The sequence below is a fragment of the Chlamydotis macqueenii genome, chromosome Z (genome assembly GCF_036417535.1).
Source record: "Chlamydotis macqueenii isolate bChlMac1 chromosome Z, bChlMac1.mat, whole genome shotgun sequence".
Taxonomy (NCBI): domain Eukaryota; kingdom Metazoa; phylum Chordata; class Aves; order Otidiformes; family Otididae; genus Chlamydotis; species Chlamydotis macqueenii.
This window is the reverse complement of record NC_141593.1, coordinates 782,757-799,412: the sequence shown is the minus strand read 5'-3', so window position 1 is coordinate 799,412 and position 16,656 is coordinate 782,757. Positions and strand designations below refer to the sequence as shown.

General features: G+C 46.7%; 3 protein-coding genes across 9 annotated transcripts in view; all 3 read left to right on the top strand.

Moving 5' to 3' along the window:
- ME2 (malic enzyme 2) overlaps positions 1–763 on the top strand; it is a 35,497-nt gene extending 34,734 nt beyond the window's left edge. The window contains exon 15 of the mRNA XM_086771521.1: positions 292–763. Within this exon, the coding sequence (XP_086627647.1) occupies positions 292–327 (36 nt within the window). The 3' untranslated portion in view covers positions 328–763. The remainder of the gene's footprint in view (positions 1–291) is intronic.
- A 724-nt stretch (positions 764–1,487) lies between these two features.
- ELAC1 (elaC ribonuclease Z 1) lies at positions 1,488–6,412 on the top strand. Of its 5 annotated transcripts, none has more exons than XM_086770597.1 (5): positions 1,488–1,552; positions 2,043–2,278; positions 2,964–3,142; positions 4,410–4,877; positions 5,461–6,412. In XM_086770597.1, exons 3-5 carry the CDS (start codon positions 2,986–2,988, stop codon positions 5,928–5,930), a joined length of 1,095 nt encoding a protein of 364 aa, XP_086626723.1. In that variant the 5' UTR covers positions 1,488–1,552; positions 2,043–2,278; positions 2,964–2,985; the 3' UTR covers positions 5,931–6,412. The 5 variants fall into 5 exon arrangements, with proteins under 5 accessions (XP_086626723.1, XP_086626726.1, XP_086626727.1 ...); XM_086770600.1 differs by lacking the exon at positions 1,488–1,552 and adding an exon at positions 1,594–1,708; XM_086770601.1 differs by lacking the exon at positions 1,488–1,552 and adding an exon at positions 1,770–1,906 and having other exon boundaries at positions 5,464–6,412.
- Positions 6,413–11,571: 5,159 nt separating this feature from the next.
- SMAD4 (SMAD family member 4) overlaps positions 11,572–16,656 on the top strand; it is a 28,515-nt gene continuing 23,430 nt past the window's right edge. For 2 of the 3 annotated variants that reach the window (XM_086770510.1, XM_086770509.1), the window contains exon 1: positions 11,572–11,927. The gene's annotated coding sequence lies outside the window, so the exon portion shown is untranslated. The remainder of the gene's footprint in view (positions 11,928–16,656) is intronic. The other variant, XM_086770511.1, reaches the window with a different exon arrangement.

Genomic DNA, 16,656 nt, shown 5'->3' with positions numbered 1-16,656 from the left:
ATAACTATTGTACAGCTACAACTGTGAATTTTAGTTCAGCTGACTCTGGCCTAAGTAAATCAAAGTTGTTGTCTTTCATTTGCTCCGGGTCTTCTTGACTTCAGAGGTGCAGATTTGAGCACCTCTGTCATTCGGATAAAGGTATCTACGAGGCTCCTGGATCGGACTGTGAGAACAGTACAGTTTGGACTCCTGTCTCAGCTATCAGTGCTGTTTCCGAGTTTAAGAAAACCACTGTTATTTTTGGACTCTTTTTAAGATGATGCATACTGCTATCCTATTTCTTCACAGCTGTACAGAATAGGCAAGGGACTGGTGTTACACTGAATACTGGAGCAAGGAGAAAATCTAGAGTAAAGCTCTAATTGCACCCATGTGACAGCTGAATTTGAGCGATGTAATTCAGTTGCGGCTGATGAAGAGACATCTAATTCTGTATGAATCTACCTTGACCTACCTACCTACTCCCAAATACACGTTAACCATGGTCTCAGAAAGCCTGCAGATGTTCTGGGTGAACTGCGAGGAAAATTCATCGCGCTTTAGACCTCTGCTTCCTGCCGTCGCTTCCTGAACCGCAGCACTCGGTGAGGACGCAGCTTACTCGTGCCTTCTCTGGAGGAACGTGTGCTAACACCTAGATGGTAAATGCGGAGATACGGTACCTGGTGGCACGGTGCTCCATGGCTGCAGCTCATGTAAAAGGCACTCTCGCAACAGATGTTTTGCTTGCGGTGCAGGAACGCTACGGTGTGTGTGTATATTCCACTGGACTGAACTGAACTCTCCGAGCACCTTTGACTTTGACTTACCCATCCTTTAAGGAGTTCCTTTCTAATGAAAACGGAAATAAGAATACTTTCAGGGCTAGATGGCCAGTTTGTCAAGAAATAAAATGTCAAAATAATTTACATTGGTTTCTATCTTAAACATACCTACCTTACAGAAATAAAAGTTTGGGGGTGTTTGTGAGAGCAGTTGTAGCCTCATCCATCTGGGGCTGACTTCACCTGGGACGGCTGTTGTTCAGCTGAAACTAAAATTGTATTTAAATGTGAACTGGTTGGGGATTTTTTTTCCTGCTTTATAATGTTGTAACTCTATTGAATAATGTGTGTTCTGGTCTTCTATTTTCTTAGTAAAATGCATTCCCTTTGCCTAAACTACATTTGATTTTGTTTTTTTTCTGAAACAATAACACTCGATCTACACAGACTTGGTAAGGAATTGCCTCAATCACCGACATTATTTACCTTTTTTTCCTTTTGTCCCTTGCAAATGATCGGCAAACAAATCAGCCTGCAGGTAAAGGAATTAAAATTTTAGCTCAAAACTGGTTTTGTAGAACACCTGGCCTGACAGCCCGGATGAAGAGGTCCTTTGTGAGGGCACGGAGGGACCTACATCCCTCTTTTAACAAAAAAAAAAAAACAAAACCAAACGAGTTTGACGGCAGCTCCCGGTCCCGGCGGGGCCCGCCCCGCGCCGCCGCCCGCCCTTTTCCCGCCCCGCAGCGCCGCGCGGGGAGGCGGGCCCGGGCCCGCGGGAGGAGGTAGGCCCGGGCGGCGGGCCTGGGCCCTGCGCTTTTCCTAACCGAGCCCCTGCGTCCCCGGGAGCATCTCCCCTCGGCCTTACCCCCGCCGCGGGCCCGGGGTTGGGGGCGGGGCGGGGGGGTGGTGGAGGCGGCGGGGCCGGGCCCGGCGGGGCGGTGAGTGCGGGTGGCCGGGCGGGCGGGAGGGGTTGGAGCCGACCTGGCTGGCCCTCAGGGACACAGATCCACGGCCGAGGCCGGGTCAGCTGATAAGTTGTTCCATCTGCTTTTACACCGAGACAAAAGAGGCAAAATATTTGTTTCTGCCTTTTCGGGGTGTGATGGACCTTTATCACCCTCCCCCCGCCCCCCAAGGTCAGATAATTACTTGTGGCACCCCGGTGTGCTTGGCAGGACCCCGCTAGCACACTGGGGAAAGGACTGCCCTCCTTTGGAGTGCCTCTAAACGCAACTAAACCTGAAAAGAAATGGTATTTCTTTCACTTGAAAGGTATCTGAAGCTGTTGAGGCACCTGGAGTTTGAAATGAGATGGAAGTACATCTGAGGTAGGAACTAAGTCTAGGAAGACCAAGGCTGGAGAAGGCACACCCTGCAAGGCCAGACCACCTCAAAGAGTCGTGCAGGTGGAGGTTCCGCTCCTAACCTGGCTTTTGGAAGGTTGTCCTGCTCCTGAGGACCCGCCAGGCTCCTTGTCTGGACAGGACAGCGGATGCATAAACCACAGGGTATGGCTGCTGATTGTATAGATCCTCAACCACAACAGGTGTCCTGTGAACTAGCACAGCCTTCGGGCTACATAAAAGATCTGGTAGTGTTTAATTCTTCACTTTAGACTGATGAGGAGTGAAAGAGGGGTCTTTTTCAAGGATGCCGTTAGAAAGGTAAAGTAAATGAGGTCGCTCCTGCCTCTTGCGGTCTCTGAAGTTGTTTTGAGGGGAGTGAATCTTTCCCCTCTGCCGTGCTGCACTACCCACTCCTGACATCCCGTAACGGCATTTAAATGTCAGCAGTGGCTGTTTGGTGGTAGTCATTCTGAAAAGGCTTTTAGAGGAAAGCGCATGTAGAAAAATTCAAAGTTTAAATAAGATGAAGAAGAAAGAAATAACTCTGGGTTTAAAGATTAGAGCATTTCCAACCGGATAGGGCTATTTCCATAGGTAACGAACAAGGTCTTAGATTTGGGCTGCGCGTTCACAACCTTCTGTTGATCTAAAAAGGACATCTGCTGCTTGTAAATATTGTGTTGTCTGAGAGTCAGGTCCTGCTCCAGGGAGGTTTTATTTTTATTTTTTGGAGGGAACGGGAATTTGATCCTCGTGCTGAAGTACACAGAATGCCTTCATTTAAAGTAAAAATGTGTCTTTCCCAGCATAAATACATACGTTTAGCGGCTCAAAATCTCTCTTTCAGGTGGCGTACCAACATAATTAAGATGTCGATGGATATAACTTTCCTCGGCACAGGCTCAGCGTATCCCTCTCCAACAAGAGGAGCATCGGCATTAGTGCTTCGCAGGGAAGGAGAGTGCTGGCTCTTTGACTGCGGGGAGGGAACTCAAACACAATTCATGAAGAGCCATCTCAAAGCAGGTTTGTGCTGTTGAAAGGTATTGTGATGAGGGAAGGGGAAAAGTTTCCTGAGATCTAAACAAAACTCTTTGTCCTCGTGCTCGTGGTATTTGAATACACGCTAAACATGCATGAGCATCTGAAGGTGCTGCGTATGGGTTGCAGTTGCTGAACCTGCTGTGCAGTAAGCCTTGATTACCCTTTGGTAAAGAATTGTGTTCGAGAACCAGACTCTCCTGAGTTAATTTATTGGGCTTTGTAATTTCAAACGTGGACCACAGACCAGCTTTAAACTGGCACAGTTTAAACTGCTGCGAGTCTTCCTGTCCACAGATATTGGACAGACTTGCCTTCAGTTGCTACAGCAGCCAGAGCAGACTTCTGACTCTCGAGTTACAAAGATGGAATTCTCAGTTATAAACAGAAAAGCAACCTCCTCCTCCCCCAAAATCTGAAGCTATCAGAGGGTTTAATGACCAAGTGAATAGACTACTTTTTACTAAATTTACTGAGTTTTACTAGATTGTTCTTAAAACAAAGAGATTCTGTCCCTCCTGTTGCTCGGTCCTAACAGGTGCTGGAGAAAATGCCTTGCCATGAGGAAGTGGAAGCTCAGCTAGCAGAGGAGACTGAGTACACGTGTCTGTAGTGAGAGAAAATTCTGGGCTTTTTTAATCGAGGAAGGGCAGTGCGCAGTGCCTGAGAGCTGGAGTGAGACAAACTCGGACACAAAACAAAGCCCAAATCTTTAAGTGCAGTCTTTCACCTGTTCAAAACAAACTGGTCAGGAACGGTGGGTTCTTGCCTTTAAAAAAACCTTGAAATCAAAACTGAATGCTTTTGTTGTTTAAATTAAGGTCACTTCATGTGCTGAATTAAAAACTAGGAACATGACAGATTCCACTTCGTGTTTCTCATTAAGCTGTAGTTTCCATGCAGTGTATGAAAGCACAACCACTTTCCAGCACTTCTTTGCGTTTTAATGTGGCAGATGTCACCGCTTGATTCTGCTTCATGCTTGTAGCACGTTTTGCTTAGAAGCAACTGAAACTTCTGTCTTGGCAGTCTTTTCCTGAGAAATCCTTGGGGGGAAACTTTATCGCTACTGTGGAAAAAAAACCCACGTTGTGGTTTGGGATTTATTTCTTATACATTGGTTTTATTTTAATTTCTCTCCTTATTTGCTACCTCTTGACAAAAAGTGATCATTTTTGGCTTGCTACAGTGTTCATTTATTTCCCTGTCTTTTCCTGGTTTGTTTTTCTTTTCCTGTTATTCTAATCCGTAGGCAGAATTACCAAGATTTTCATAACTCATCTTCACGGTGACCACTTTTTTGGACTTCCTGGCCTGCTGTGTACGCTTAGCCTCCAAAGCAGCCCTGACCCAAACAAACCAGCTGTTGATATTTATGGACCATTAGGACTGCGAAACTTCATATGGAGGAGCATGGAGCTCTCCCACTCACAACTTCTCTTTCCCTACGCTGTTCATGAACTGGTACCGACACGGGACCAGTGCCCTGCAGAAGAATTCCGAGAGTTTTCTTTCTTGGACAGAGATGAGGTCTCTCCCCAGGGAACACAAGGAAGAATACTCCACTTGGATCCAGTAGAAAACTCCTACTTGCTGGTTGAGGATGAGCAGCTGGTTCTGAAAGCGTTTCGCCTATTTCACCGCATTCCTTCCTTTGGCTTTGTGGTAGAAGAGAAGCCCCGTGCCGGTAAACTCAATGTACAGAAACTGAAAGACCTTGGTAACTACTTTGACTTATTTTTCCTCTTTTTATTTTTTTAAATGCCTAAATGCATGTGTTCAAGCTGTCCAGTTTTCAGCAAATGGAACAAAATCGGGTTCACAGGTAGCTGCAATCTTTTTGATGACCGCCTTTCTAGGGATTCTAGCTGCTGTCTCTCTCTCTGATCCATTTGAATTCAATTTTCCGTTTTTTCTTAAAGACATTTTAATACTTCGTACCCACGCAGCAGTCTGAATTGGTGTGTAATGCTAGCCCAATGAGTATTGCAGACTATTCTCAAACTGAGAAGAGCAAACAAGTTCGGATGTTACGGTTTAAAAAGCATAACGCGGCTCTCAGAGAAACGTATGGACAGTTTATTTGCATGACTTTATTGACTTTAATATGCAGAATGTAGCTTTTCTTCAAACACACTTCCTGCTGACATTACAGACTCTTTATTTGTATGAAGGATGTGAAATATCAATTGCTATTTATATTGAGGTTGTATTTTTTTTTCAGTGAGACAGTTCTCTCTATATAGTGTATCTTTTCTTAAGTGATCATAATCCTTAGGGACTTTTTTACCTTTATTTACCAGGAGTTCAGCCAGGTCCTTTATATGGGAAACTGAAGAATGGGACCGCAATTGTTCTAGAAAATGGAGCAACGATTTCTCCGTCAGACGTCTTGGAAGACCCTATCCCTGGAAGAAAAATTTGCATTTTGGGGGATTGCTCAGGGGTGGTTGGAGATGCGGCCACGAAGCTTTGCTGTGAGGCAGATATACTGATACACGAAGCCACTTTAGATGATACCCAAGAGGAAAAGGCCAGAGAGCATGGTCACAGCACTCCAAAAATGGCATCGGATTTTGCAAAATTGTGTAAAGTTAAGAAACTGGTTTTGACTCACTTCAGTCAGCGGTATAAACCGGCTGCTCAGAGAGGTGAGGGAGATACGGACGTCACCGAACTGAAGAGACAGGCAGAGGCAGTGTTAGATGGTCAAGAAGTAACACTGGCTGAGGATTTTATGACAATAGAAATTCCAATGAAAAAGCAAAAATAGTAGTGTTAACAAGCTCTGTATGAAGACGTGAAGGAGGATGGTGTTGGATAGCACTTAAAAATAACGGTAGAGTTTCTGATACACAAATTTTCTCTTCTGTGTCACATTGCAAACTGGAGAGAGTACCAGCTGCAGTTAGTGTTGCTTTTGTAAAGCCAGAACAAAAAAGGACACCCAGACATCTGGAACTTAGAATAAGTTCCTAAGTGATGGTTTCCTACACTTCGCTTCCCCAGAAACCGAACGTGTAGCGTGACGCAAGCCTTCCGAGCCCGGGGGTTTTTCTTGGACCGGAGCAGAGCACTGAATCATTTGTCTCAATACAGCCCTCGAGAAGGTTTGTGCTCTGCACTAGAATTTAAGATCTCTTGCCTGTTTGAATAGCATCTATTTCAAACCTGCATACAGCATTTTGGCATCGTTACGCAATTTCTATGTAAGAGGACTATTACACTGAAACTAATAAAGTATTTATAACTCTGCCAAGTGTTTATGATTAGGGATGTTGCTGCGCTCAAATCGAGGAGATCTTAAAGTTCTCCTTTTGCATGTGAAGTTTTCTTATAAATAAATATAGCTTGGTCTTCCTGTCAGCAATGAATCGCTCTTCACAACGTGATTCATTTGAAGTTCTGAAGCGTGAGTGCTAAGTTTGCATACCTGTTCCCCGCATTAGAAAAGTTTTGGAGGTACGCTCGGGAAGTCGTCAGGCAGATGACAAGTGTTCTTTCCTAAAGTGTTCCTCCAGAGTGCATTTTCAAAGGCAAATTTTCCTGATGAGAGCGTATTTGTGTTTGTAGAAATACTCCAACGGGAGGAACTTGAGCCAGTCTGTTTCTGCAATGACGTTATTATTTCAGTTAAGGCACATGTACACCAACTTTTATCTCCTTTTCTTCCCACCTCAAAACAAGCTAGAAGTTGGAGTGTCCCAAATTTTAACTCGATTTTCTCATCAAAAGTAAAATCAGTGTTTTTGAAAAATCTGCCCTAAATATGTTCCCCGTAGCAGGGCTTCCTGAAAGCTGAAACACTTCCTCGCTTTCTAATAAACACTGAAAATTCTGGCAGGTTTAAGTACAGCTGCTAGAGTTTGTGCTTGTACTTTTGTTGAGTTGGAATTGAAAAATTCCTATTTCTAAGCCATTCACAGTTTTGATACGAAGTTTAGGGAACAACTTCAAGGCTTTGTGGAAATTCACTGGATACCACCTGCAAATGACAAAATCAAAGGCTGGAAGTAATAAGAAGGGACAACCCAGAATCCTACGCAACCTGAAATGTGCGCACCCACCGCTGCAGCTCATCTCCCCACGGTGGGATCATGCCGCTCCAGAACCGGGTTATCCGTCCCAGCGGTAAATGCATTTTTGCATTCGTGTGGTTAGTTAATTGCTGTGAATTCAGGAATATCTTCAGTTCCCATTCAAATTAGAGAGGGTGTGGGCAGATGGGCGAGATGAATCGATGGCGCAGGCTCTCGGCGCGGAGGGAGCATCGCTCCTCCGTGCCCCTGACTAACCAACCGCTTGGTTCTTGCTAGCCTGCAAGAAAACAGCCTCTGGGCTGATTTTTGGCCGCGTTACCAAGTGAAGCTGTTCTGTTGTGTGACTTATACAAGGGCTGAACAAAGAAGTGCTTGGCCAGAAATGGGGAGCTGCTTGGGACCCGCCTTTTTGGCAGCAGTGAGCTGATAACACTGGCTCAACCCTACCACATAGCTACATCCTACCTGTGTTTTAGGATCTAAATCCTAAATAAGAACGGGTCGATTTGGATAAAGAACAGCAAGGGGAAGCGTTACCGAATCAAAGCGGCAGGCCAGGTCCTCTCCAGGCATTAGATCTGGGGATTTTGTTCCGTGGAGTTGATGTGTTAGTGCATTTTTAATGGAAGTTTATTCTGTAGGGACCATCGAGGATGGAAACGCTTGTTTCGTCTAAGCTGAGAAGAAAAGCTGCGAGTTGCCTAGTCGGTACTGAAGGCCAGATTAATTACAGAGCTGTCATTTTAAAAAAGAGTTTCCTTTTGGTATGTTGGTGAAAGAGGGCAGGTTCAGTGCTGGAGCTAGGTGAAATTCCTATCTTTTCAGTTTAATATGTTTTAGTATTTGTAAGCGTTACAGTTGTCCCCTTCATAGCAGACCCATGTGTCTTCGCTTGCCGTGGTCTGCTCCTCTCTAGGTCTGGATACGAAATTACGTCATAAATCTGACTGCCAGTGAGACCTGAGTTAAATTAGTGGGAACATGTGCGCCAGTAAGGACAGAGAAATTTGGACCATAAATTGTCTGTTTTCTCAGTGAGTTTATCTTGCCATTAACCGTTTGTTAGTTACCAGAGAACAAAATTCCTTTGCATTAAAATATATTTGCCTGAGAGTATCTTGGCTGACAGCAGGTAAAGGACTCTGGTCTCGTCAGGACCGGGAGGGTGTTTTAACAAGCTCTGGGTATGTAAATGAAGACTTTTTTCTTTTTTTTTTTTTTTTAGCTTTGAACAACTTATTTTAAAAATTCTTCTGCTTTCCTGGCAGAGTTCCTCTAAATCTGGTTCCTTTTTTAGCTGGTACCAGCGGAGGGACTCGATAAACTGCGAAAGAAGTTTTTTATGTTATGGGAAAGAGGAGGAAGGAGGAAATAAGATGTGAAGAGTTTTGTAACAGCGGCGATGTTCCTGTGTTTTACGTGTAGCTGCTAACTGAATGGATGAGCACTGCTTGAAGGGGGAGAGGGAAGGAGATTTTCCTTCTTCTGAGATCTGCATGAGCTTGCAAAAAGGTTGAGGAGTAGGTTACCTACATGCTCTCAGCATGGTGCAGGCTGTGTGGAGGATGGAGAGCCCGAGATGGAGGCTGGGCTCTGAATCCCGCTGGGATCCTTGATGCTAGAGGAGGTTCCGCCACTCCCCGCGGTGCGACTCTTCATCTGTGTAGGAAAAACATAATATTCATTTGGGAGCATTTTTTATTTTTTTTTTTTTAAAACAGACTTTTAAAATAATTTGCACTTACTGAATTACGTTCATTTATAAGGAAAAGGATATTAATTATTTACCTCGGATGGTTTCACTCTAGAAATCAAATTTCTGGCCGGGTGGTAGGACTGATCCAGGTCTCATGAAAATCGGTGGCTTGGCACGAAGTCACTAGAACAACTTAATGCATTTTTTATTAATAATAAAAACATATTGATCGGGATCTTGAGGTAGAACAAGTTGCAGAAATTCGAGCAAAGTAACATTTTGGGGAGGGAGACAGGGATGGATGCTAAACCACAACATGTTACATTGATCCTGCTAGTACCAGTATTTGATATTTGAAAAATGGTTTGAATTCAAAGGAGCTTAGGTGGCTGGGAAAAGCACTGTTTCGTTGGACGTGGTATCTCTGCAGCCTTTCAAAATCACCTTAATGGCCTACAAAGGTCCTTGCTACGACTAATTATTGCTGGAGCTGTTTGGGTTTGGATAACTATGAGGTGGTCACCCCAGTCCCTTTACAGCTCCAGGACAGCCCTTTCCTTGAGTGCTGGATGCTGCGGGAATTGCCGCGCGTCCCCAACAGCCGTGGAGGCTCGTGGACACCATGCCGAGCTTGGAGCACCAGAGACCAACCGTGGCACCGGCTCAGCAGCGGGCACAACCCCAAATTCCACGTTTTGCCATCCAGTTGAGTAGGACATCGTGACGATTGATTTCTGAACCTCGGAACAGAGATGCGTATAAACACAGAGGGTTACCACAACGCGCACAGTACTTTTAAGATAATTCCGATCCTGTCAGATTTAATACACGCTATCGAAGTGAGTTACTCACGCTGCCCCGTAACCCAGCTACAGTGTCATCGCTGGGGATTTCCTTGTTGAATTTGCAGCGTCTTCGCACCTGCTTGTGAAATAAGGTGCAAGATTGCACTGAATTTCCCAATACCCCTTCACCTCCGCTCTTAAAAACCAAAATTTCTGCCTCTAAAGATGGCTGCCTGTTGAAGAGGTGTTGGTAACAGCAGTTTGCTGCATCCCAATGCGATGTGGTGCATGGAATGCCTTGCAAGTAAACTAGGGCTACTGCCAGCAGAAGGAGATTTAATATATTATATTTAGACTTATTATTTGCCATTATACAGCCAACGGGGAATCCCAAAATTCACATTTTGCAGCTTTCATCCCCATATTTGAGCACACCATCTCCCGTGATAAGGGGCTGCAGCTGGTTCTGCAAGCCCAAGAGGCGAGAGACTGTCCTTACAAATTGCAAATTATTTACCGACTTGTTGTTTTTTAAATGCTCTGTGTTGGAGAGGGAGGGTAAGTGCTGCTGCGTAACCTGCCGGCACAGAGGCTGGCGTAGGCGGCCTCTGAGGACATGGATTTGCGGCGCCGTGCTCCCTGAGTCCTGCAGGAGGGCTCTCGTCTCCCACCCGTCGCGCTTCAAAAACCTCCAGAAATAGATAATTTGCAACGCACTCAGCAAATCCTTCTGTGAAGAGGCCTCAATTACACCTACCCAGGAAAAGACGACAAATACCGCATCATTTTACATCACTTTTCATCCTTAAGTTCTTCCTAAGGATGGGGAAGTGACTATACATGACTTAGTCACGTGAGCAAGACATTTCAGTATGGCACTGGAACAATTTCTATAAATTTCCACCGTTCTTGGTTCTTCATATGAGAGGAGCTGCGGTAGCACACCAGCCCCTGCCCAAACACCCCGCTTGGTGTTTTGCTGTGGGTACAGTATTTTGTGCACCTTTTCCCTTCTACTTTATATTTCAGTGGTGGCCCAGCACCACAAAGCTGGAAAGATGTAACCTGATGGTTTTTTTAAAAAATTAATCTTTTCCTTTTCTGCAGGATTCCTTCGGAGAGCTTGCTTTTGCTGGATGAGGTGACGAGGAATGGGAAAAGCAGTTGCATTTGCGGCCCGGTGCATTTGTGGGGGTTGGATTTGTGGGGCTCTGCACTTCGGGGGGTTGCGTTTGCAGTGCTGTGAGGTTTTTGGGGTTGCATTTGCAGGCCTTGCAGCTTCTGGGGGTTGCAATTGTGGGGTTTTGCAATTGTGGGGGTTGCATTTGCAGGGCTTTGCACTGGTGGGGGTTGTGTTGCTGCGGCCATACATTTATGGGGGGTTCAGTTGCAGGGCTCTGCACTTTCGGAGGCTGCATTTGCGGGTTTACTGGGGTTGCATTTGCAGGGCCTTCAACTTCTGGGGGTTGCATTTGTGGGGTTTTACAGTTACGGGGGTTGCATTTACCTGTAAAATGTGTAAATCTGCATTTATGAGGACTGCATTTTCGTGTTTTTGCACTTACAGGGGGTGCGTTTGCGGAGCCGCGCACGCGTTGAGGGTGCATTTTTGGAGCTGTACCTTTTTGGGGCCGTGCTGGCGGTCCCAGGAGCACTGCCCGCCGCGCCGCCGCCGGACGCCAACCGCAAAAATAAACCCCGAACGCGCCCGCCCGCCTCGCTCTCCGGCTGCCGGCCGCCCCACAACCGCGGGGCGGCGGGCGCGCAGGCGCAGTAGCGGCCGGGCGGCGGCGGCGCGGAGGCGCTCGGCTGTAGCCGCGGCAGCGGCGGCGGCGGCGGGGGGGGTGGTGGTGGTGTTACCCGGATGTCGCGCATGCGCGGGGGCGGCTGGACGTGTCGGCGGCGGCCGCGGAGTGCGAGCGGCCGGAGCCGCGGCAACAACAACAACAACAACAACAGCAACAAGAAGGCGGCGGCGGCCGGCACCGGGCGGCCGGGTCCCCCCCTCCCCTATCCCGCGGGCCTGTGAGCTCCGCCCCGCCAGCCCGGCCGGGCCGCAGCCCGGGGAGGGGAGGGCGGGGGGGCGGAGGCCTGGCCCGCTCCGCCGCACCGGGGCCGGCTGAGGCGAGGGGCAGGCTCCCCGCCCTCCCCCCCCCGCCACACTCCGCCCGCCGCCGCCGCCGCCACCCCTCACCACAGCCGCAGGCCGCGCCCGGAGAGCAGCCGCTCCGCCGCCGCCCGCGGCCCAGGTAACATCCGCTCTCGGCTCCCGCCCGCCCGCCGAGGCCGCCCGCAGCGCGAACCCCTCCCCCGCCCCCCCAATCCTGCCCCCTTCCCCGCCGCCTATGGGCCCCGGCGGGTCCCCGTCGGCTTTCGCTGCGGGGAGCCGGGGCACCCCCCTCCCTTACCCCCTCCCCGGGAGCTTCTCGGCCCCACCGCGCCGGGTTCCCCTCCCCGGCTCCTTCCCCGCTTTCCCTGAGCGAGAAGAAAACCCAAACCTGATCCCTCCTCACGCCCCCAAACTTTTAGTAGTATTATTTTTTAAAAATCTTAGTGCCCTCTCGTACAGGCCGTCCTGTCCTCAGTTAAACTTTCCACTGGTGCAGACTGCTCTCTTCGTGCTGTGTCCTGCACGCTGGAAAATGCCCTAGATGGTTTTATTTGAGCTGCTTCGCGTTTAGTTCTCCAAAATCTGCCATCTTCTTTGCACTAACAGAGAACCGTGCTTTTAGCTGATTTTCAGGTACCACAGGCCTGCTCGGCGCAAGGGGTGTTAATTCAAGACTATTCCTTCTTTACTGCTTTTCCCTCCCATCCCCGTTTCTGGGGGTGTGGGTTTTTGGGGGGAGGTTTGTGACTTGCTGCATAGTTCTGTCGTACAGGTTTTTTGCCGCGGAAGGCGGGTTAATTCCTGGGGTAACCTAGCTGTGGGTTAGATGTGTTATTACGTAGAGCCCAGATTGTCCTACTGCAAACCAAGCCTTGTCAAACACATACGGCCCGAGTAGGATCGCGGTGTCTTTTACCACCGCTTCCCAAGTTGTCCTGGTTAAGAATGGTGTTCCACTGTCAGCAGGCAAGAGTGATTTCAGGCTCAGCTGTCATCTTTTACATTGTGAGACTCTTGTTACTTCGTGCAGTAGCGCAGGTAATTCCGTGCGAGGTCGTTAAAATAGCTATACTGCCCTGTAAAACTAAACGTGTTTTCACGCTCCCAACGTCATGATAAGTAGGCAACTTGTCCTTCTGGCCCTCTTCTTCTTATCTCAGCCAGATTGCTCCTGGAAGGAGTTTCTTCTCGCTTTGCATTCATGAACCTCTTTTGATTTGCTTATTGCATAAGCATGCGTGTTTAATATTGATACAGAATCTTTATTTCAAAGAGCTGGAGCCTAAAGAGAAGCAAAGTGTCTCGAGCTGATTAGAATTCCCTTTTTTAGTAGATAGCTCTTTACATAATGCACTCAAGTGCAGCGAACACAATAGGGATGTGAGTTTTGCGCGGTATCAACAGATTGAGTGGAGAACAAAGGTGCTGAGGGCAGATCGGTGGATCCTGGTGAGGAGCAGCCTTCGCCGTGCTGTTGTTAAGGTCCTGCTGGAATTTTAGGACTCTGTTTTCCTATGTTGTTAACCTTGTGAAAAACTGTCCTTTTGGTTGGGGCTGGAATTTTCCATGCTTGCTTTGCCTAGAGGTGATTTTTTTTTTTAATTTTAATTTTTTTTTTTAGCTCGGACAAATGCAGAGAACATTATCCCTGTGCAGATTACAACAAAGAACAGATGTTATCTAATACACCTATTGCTAGGGTATCAAAACGTTATGTATAAGTGAAAAATCACACCGCTTCTGCCTGAGCAAGGTTTGACTCTTCCTTTTATTGCTTGGCGTAGCCACAATTGTTTCCTCTGTTGGTGAGGTTTTGACAAATTACTGTTTGTCCTTGTTGAAGGAAGCCTTCTGCAAGAAGATGGGTCTTGCAGAACTCCTTCCTCTCTGAGGAAGAGTTCTGTTCAGGTTCGCTCTGGTGTTCTACGGCAAGGGCTTCCACCGCTTGCCCCTTTCTGAGCGTGGTCTGTCCTGCCATTCCCAGGTTTTCATCCCCTTCTTACCCCCGGGTGCTGGGATGAGGAGGGAATGGCCTCTTGTTCGGTGGGATAGACAGACACCAAGGGTGCCCTGTCGGAGGTCAGGGTGGTGCGAGGTGCTGTTGGATCCGTGTGGTGGAAATAGATCCAGCTGCAGTAGGGCAGTGTAACGTACAGTGGTCTTCCTTCTCTGACCATACAGAAGCCTGTATTGAAAAGAGGAGTTTTTTTTCAGCTGTATGCTTTCTCAAAAAGAAAAAGTAGAGAGAAGGAAAGGGAACCAAAATGAAAACACAACTTTCTAGGATTTAAAACCTGTGCATATGTAGCTACATCAGCATAGCAGCGCTACCTTTTTCATCGTCTCCAGTCCCCCCCCGCCGCTTTCAGGGGCAAGGTAAGGGTTAGGATGGGATTTTTACTGTTGTGTTAGTTTCTTGAACAAGGTGAAAAAACCTAGAACCTTGTGCAGCACAGATGTTTGCTCCGTTCGCAGGATCAGTCTGTTGCATTTCTAAAGTGCTTTTGAAAGCAGTTGGAGTGCGCAGGTGGAAGCTGAGAGGAGTGAAGACGCTGAGGGCTGCACTTGGGCAGCTACGTCTGATCGGTTTCTTCCACAGAGAAATGGCTGCTCATACTTTTTAACCTTAGATTTATGTTAAGATGAAAGAGTTGCCACTCAGCGTTGCCTTAAAAGTCTTCTCCGGCACCTTTCATGCTGTCATGTGTCTTAAATTTTTGTAGCTCCTGACAGTGAGATGAGCAGAATTGATACTGATGATTCAGATACCCGCACAAAACCGTATTCTGGGGAATGTTAGCTCTTACTGTGCAGAGCAGCGCGAGTGTGCTACCTTCTCCGTGCTCTTTCTCACGCTCTTTAATGCTAATTGTTCTTATGTCTACAGACATTTTGTTCCTGTTCACCCTTTGGGCAAGTAGATAATAGTCTAATGTGCTGGAAAGTATCTGCAGTTTAATCACTTATTCATATCTTCATCAAATCATGAGCTGCCTTTTGTTTTATCGGTTTATGGATTTTTCTTTATCGTGTTTATCATAAAACTTCTACCACTGCATTATTAAACAGCAAAACTCTGTAGTAATGTTTCGGTGGTTAAAAGCTATCAAATGCGTGTGCCGCTTCTCTGACATCTCTGTCTAATTTTGGAGGCAACAGCTTATGCAAGAGCCTTTCTTGTCCTTTATTCGTGTGAAATGTTCTAGCGAGATGTCAATTTGTGCGCTATTCTCGTTATCCTGTTCGTTAACATTGCGTTGCTGCCTGGTCGCAGAATGCTGGAAGTCTGTGACTGGGACGGCTGTTACTGGTAAATCGTGCACCCAGAGCATCAGTGGCAGCTTCAAGCAAACAGGTTTTATTTTTGCTTAGGTATGTTTTTCCAAAAATTACCTTCATATTCACAACTTGGAAATACATTTTTGGTCGTTAGGATATTTTTTGCGTTAATTCATTTCTCTCCTTGCCCTAGCGTGTGACTCCCTGGAATTGCAGGCTGTACATCTTTCTCTTTGACATCATACATGACTCTGCTCTTTCTTTGCTACTGCAATATACGTATTTTTATTTTTTTTTTACTTGGAAGCTCAGATGTTAGGAGCTTTTTTTTTGAAGACGATGGTGGTAATATCAGTTAAGTCATGTCTCATCACAAAGGATATTCTGCCTGCAGATTTGCTGACTTGCGTAGACAGTATGTTACGATGGATAATGGCCAAGATCTTAAGATTTATAGTGTAGATAGAAATGCTGTATTGTACCTGGTGAGGTTGTTAGACACACTTACTTGCCTTACGTGATAGTCTTTAGCATCCCTGTACACGCTCGTAGCCATTACACAGATACACCAGTACTAAACATTCTCGGACTTGGATATTTACGTGCATCGTAGAGCATTTCTGCGTAACTCCCGCTAAAAATCTGTGTTTGTATTATTTAGAATAGAATAGGTCAGTTGGAAGGGACCTACAGCGATCGTGTACTGACGATCATTTGGAATGCTCTAAGGTGACACCGAGCTGATCAGTGTGTACTAAAAGACGGCAAATCTCTCTCCACCGTGCATTTAGAGGCTTCCTAAGCCCCAAATGTGTCATCTGGTACTTGGCACGTGTAAAATGTATTTTTTTTTCTTTGATTTTAAATTTGCAGGCTGGTTGGATTTCCATCACAACTGTTTATTTCAGGCTTCTTGTGCATGCAGTTGCATATCCATCTTGCATTCTTCGCTCGTTCCTGATGTGTGAGTGCATGCTGCACGCACGTTCCCCTGCCTCCCCCGTTTGCCATGTCTGTCAGCCTTCCCCACCAGCATCTCTGGACCTTCACCACCGTGTCTGTACCTAGGACCTCTTTTCTGAGCTGCTTTGCAAGACTCTGCTCCCCTTTCCCCATCAAAACCTTTTCAAAGGGCTGTTTCTGCCCTGACACCTGCAGGAACTATTTTTCCAGTTGCGCCAAGGCTGTACTATATTTTTAAACTTTTGTTTGTTTAAATACAGCACTTCACAATTCTTAGCATCTTAGTTTTCAAACCAGAGTGTTACTTCTCCAGTCCTAGCTACTTCTCAATTTGTCCTGCAAAAAATGAAGTCTCCAAGAGTCTCAAGCTGTCTCTTGTTTGGAAATTATCTAGTTTGTTGTAGAATCTTAATGAATAAAATACATCCTAAGAAAGTGACGCGGGGGGCAGGGTTTGGCCTTTTGCCCGTGTCTTAAAGTAATTATCCAGTGGCATTTGGACTGCCACATTTTTAGACCGAGTTTCTTGGTGAATTTGATCCCTCTGCAGCTGCGATTGGCTTAAGCCCTACTGTAAATGAATAGGGTAGTGTATCATATCAGCGTCGGACCCGGATTAACCGTCT

Bases quoted from the DNA above. Each gene is read 5' to 3' on its own strand.
- ELAC1 (XM_086770597.1), top strand. From the start codon at position 2,986: ATGTCGATGGATATAACTTTCCTCGGCACAGGCTCAGCGTATCCCTCT. The intron at 3,143-4,409 runs GTTTGTGCTGTT...TCTAATCCGTAG, and splicing joins GAAGAGCCATCTCAAAGCAG to GCAGAATTACCAAGATTTTC. The intron at 4,878-5,460 runs GTAACTACTTTG...TTTATTTACCAG, and splicing joins ACAGAAACTGAAAGACCTTG to GAGTTCAGCCAGGTCCTTTA.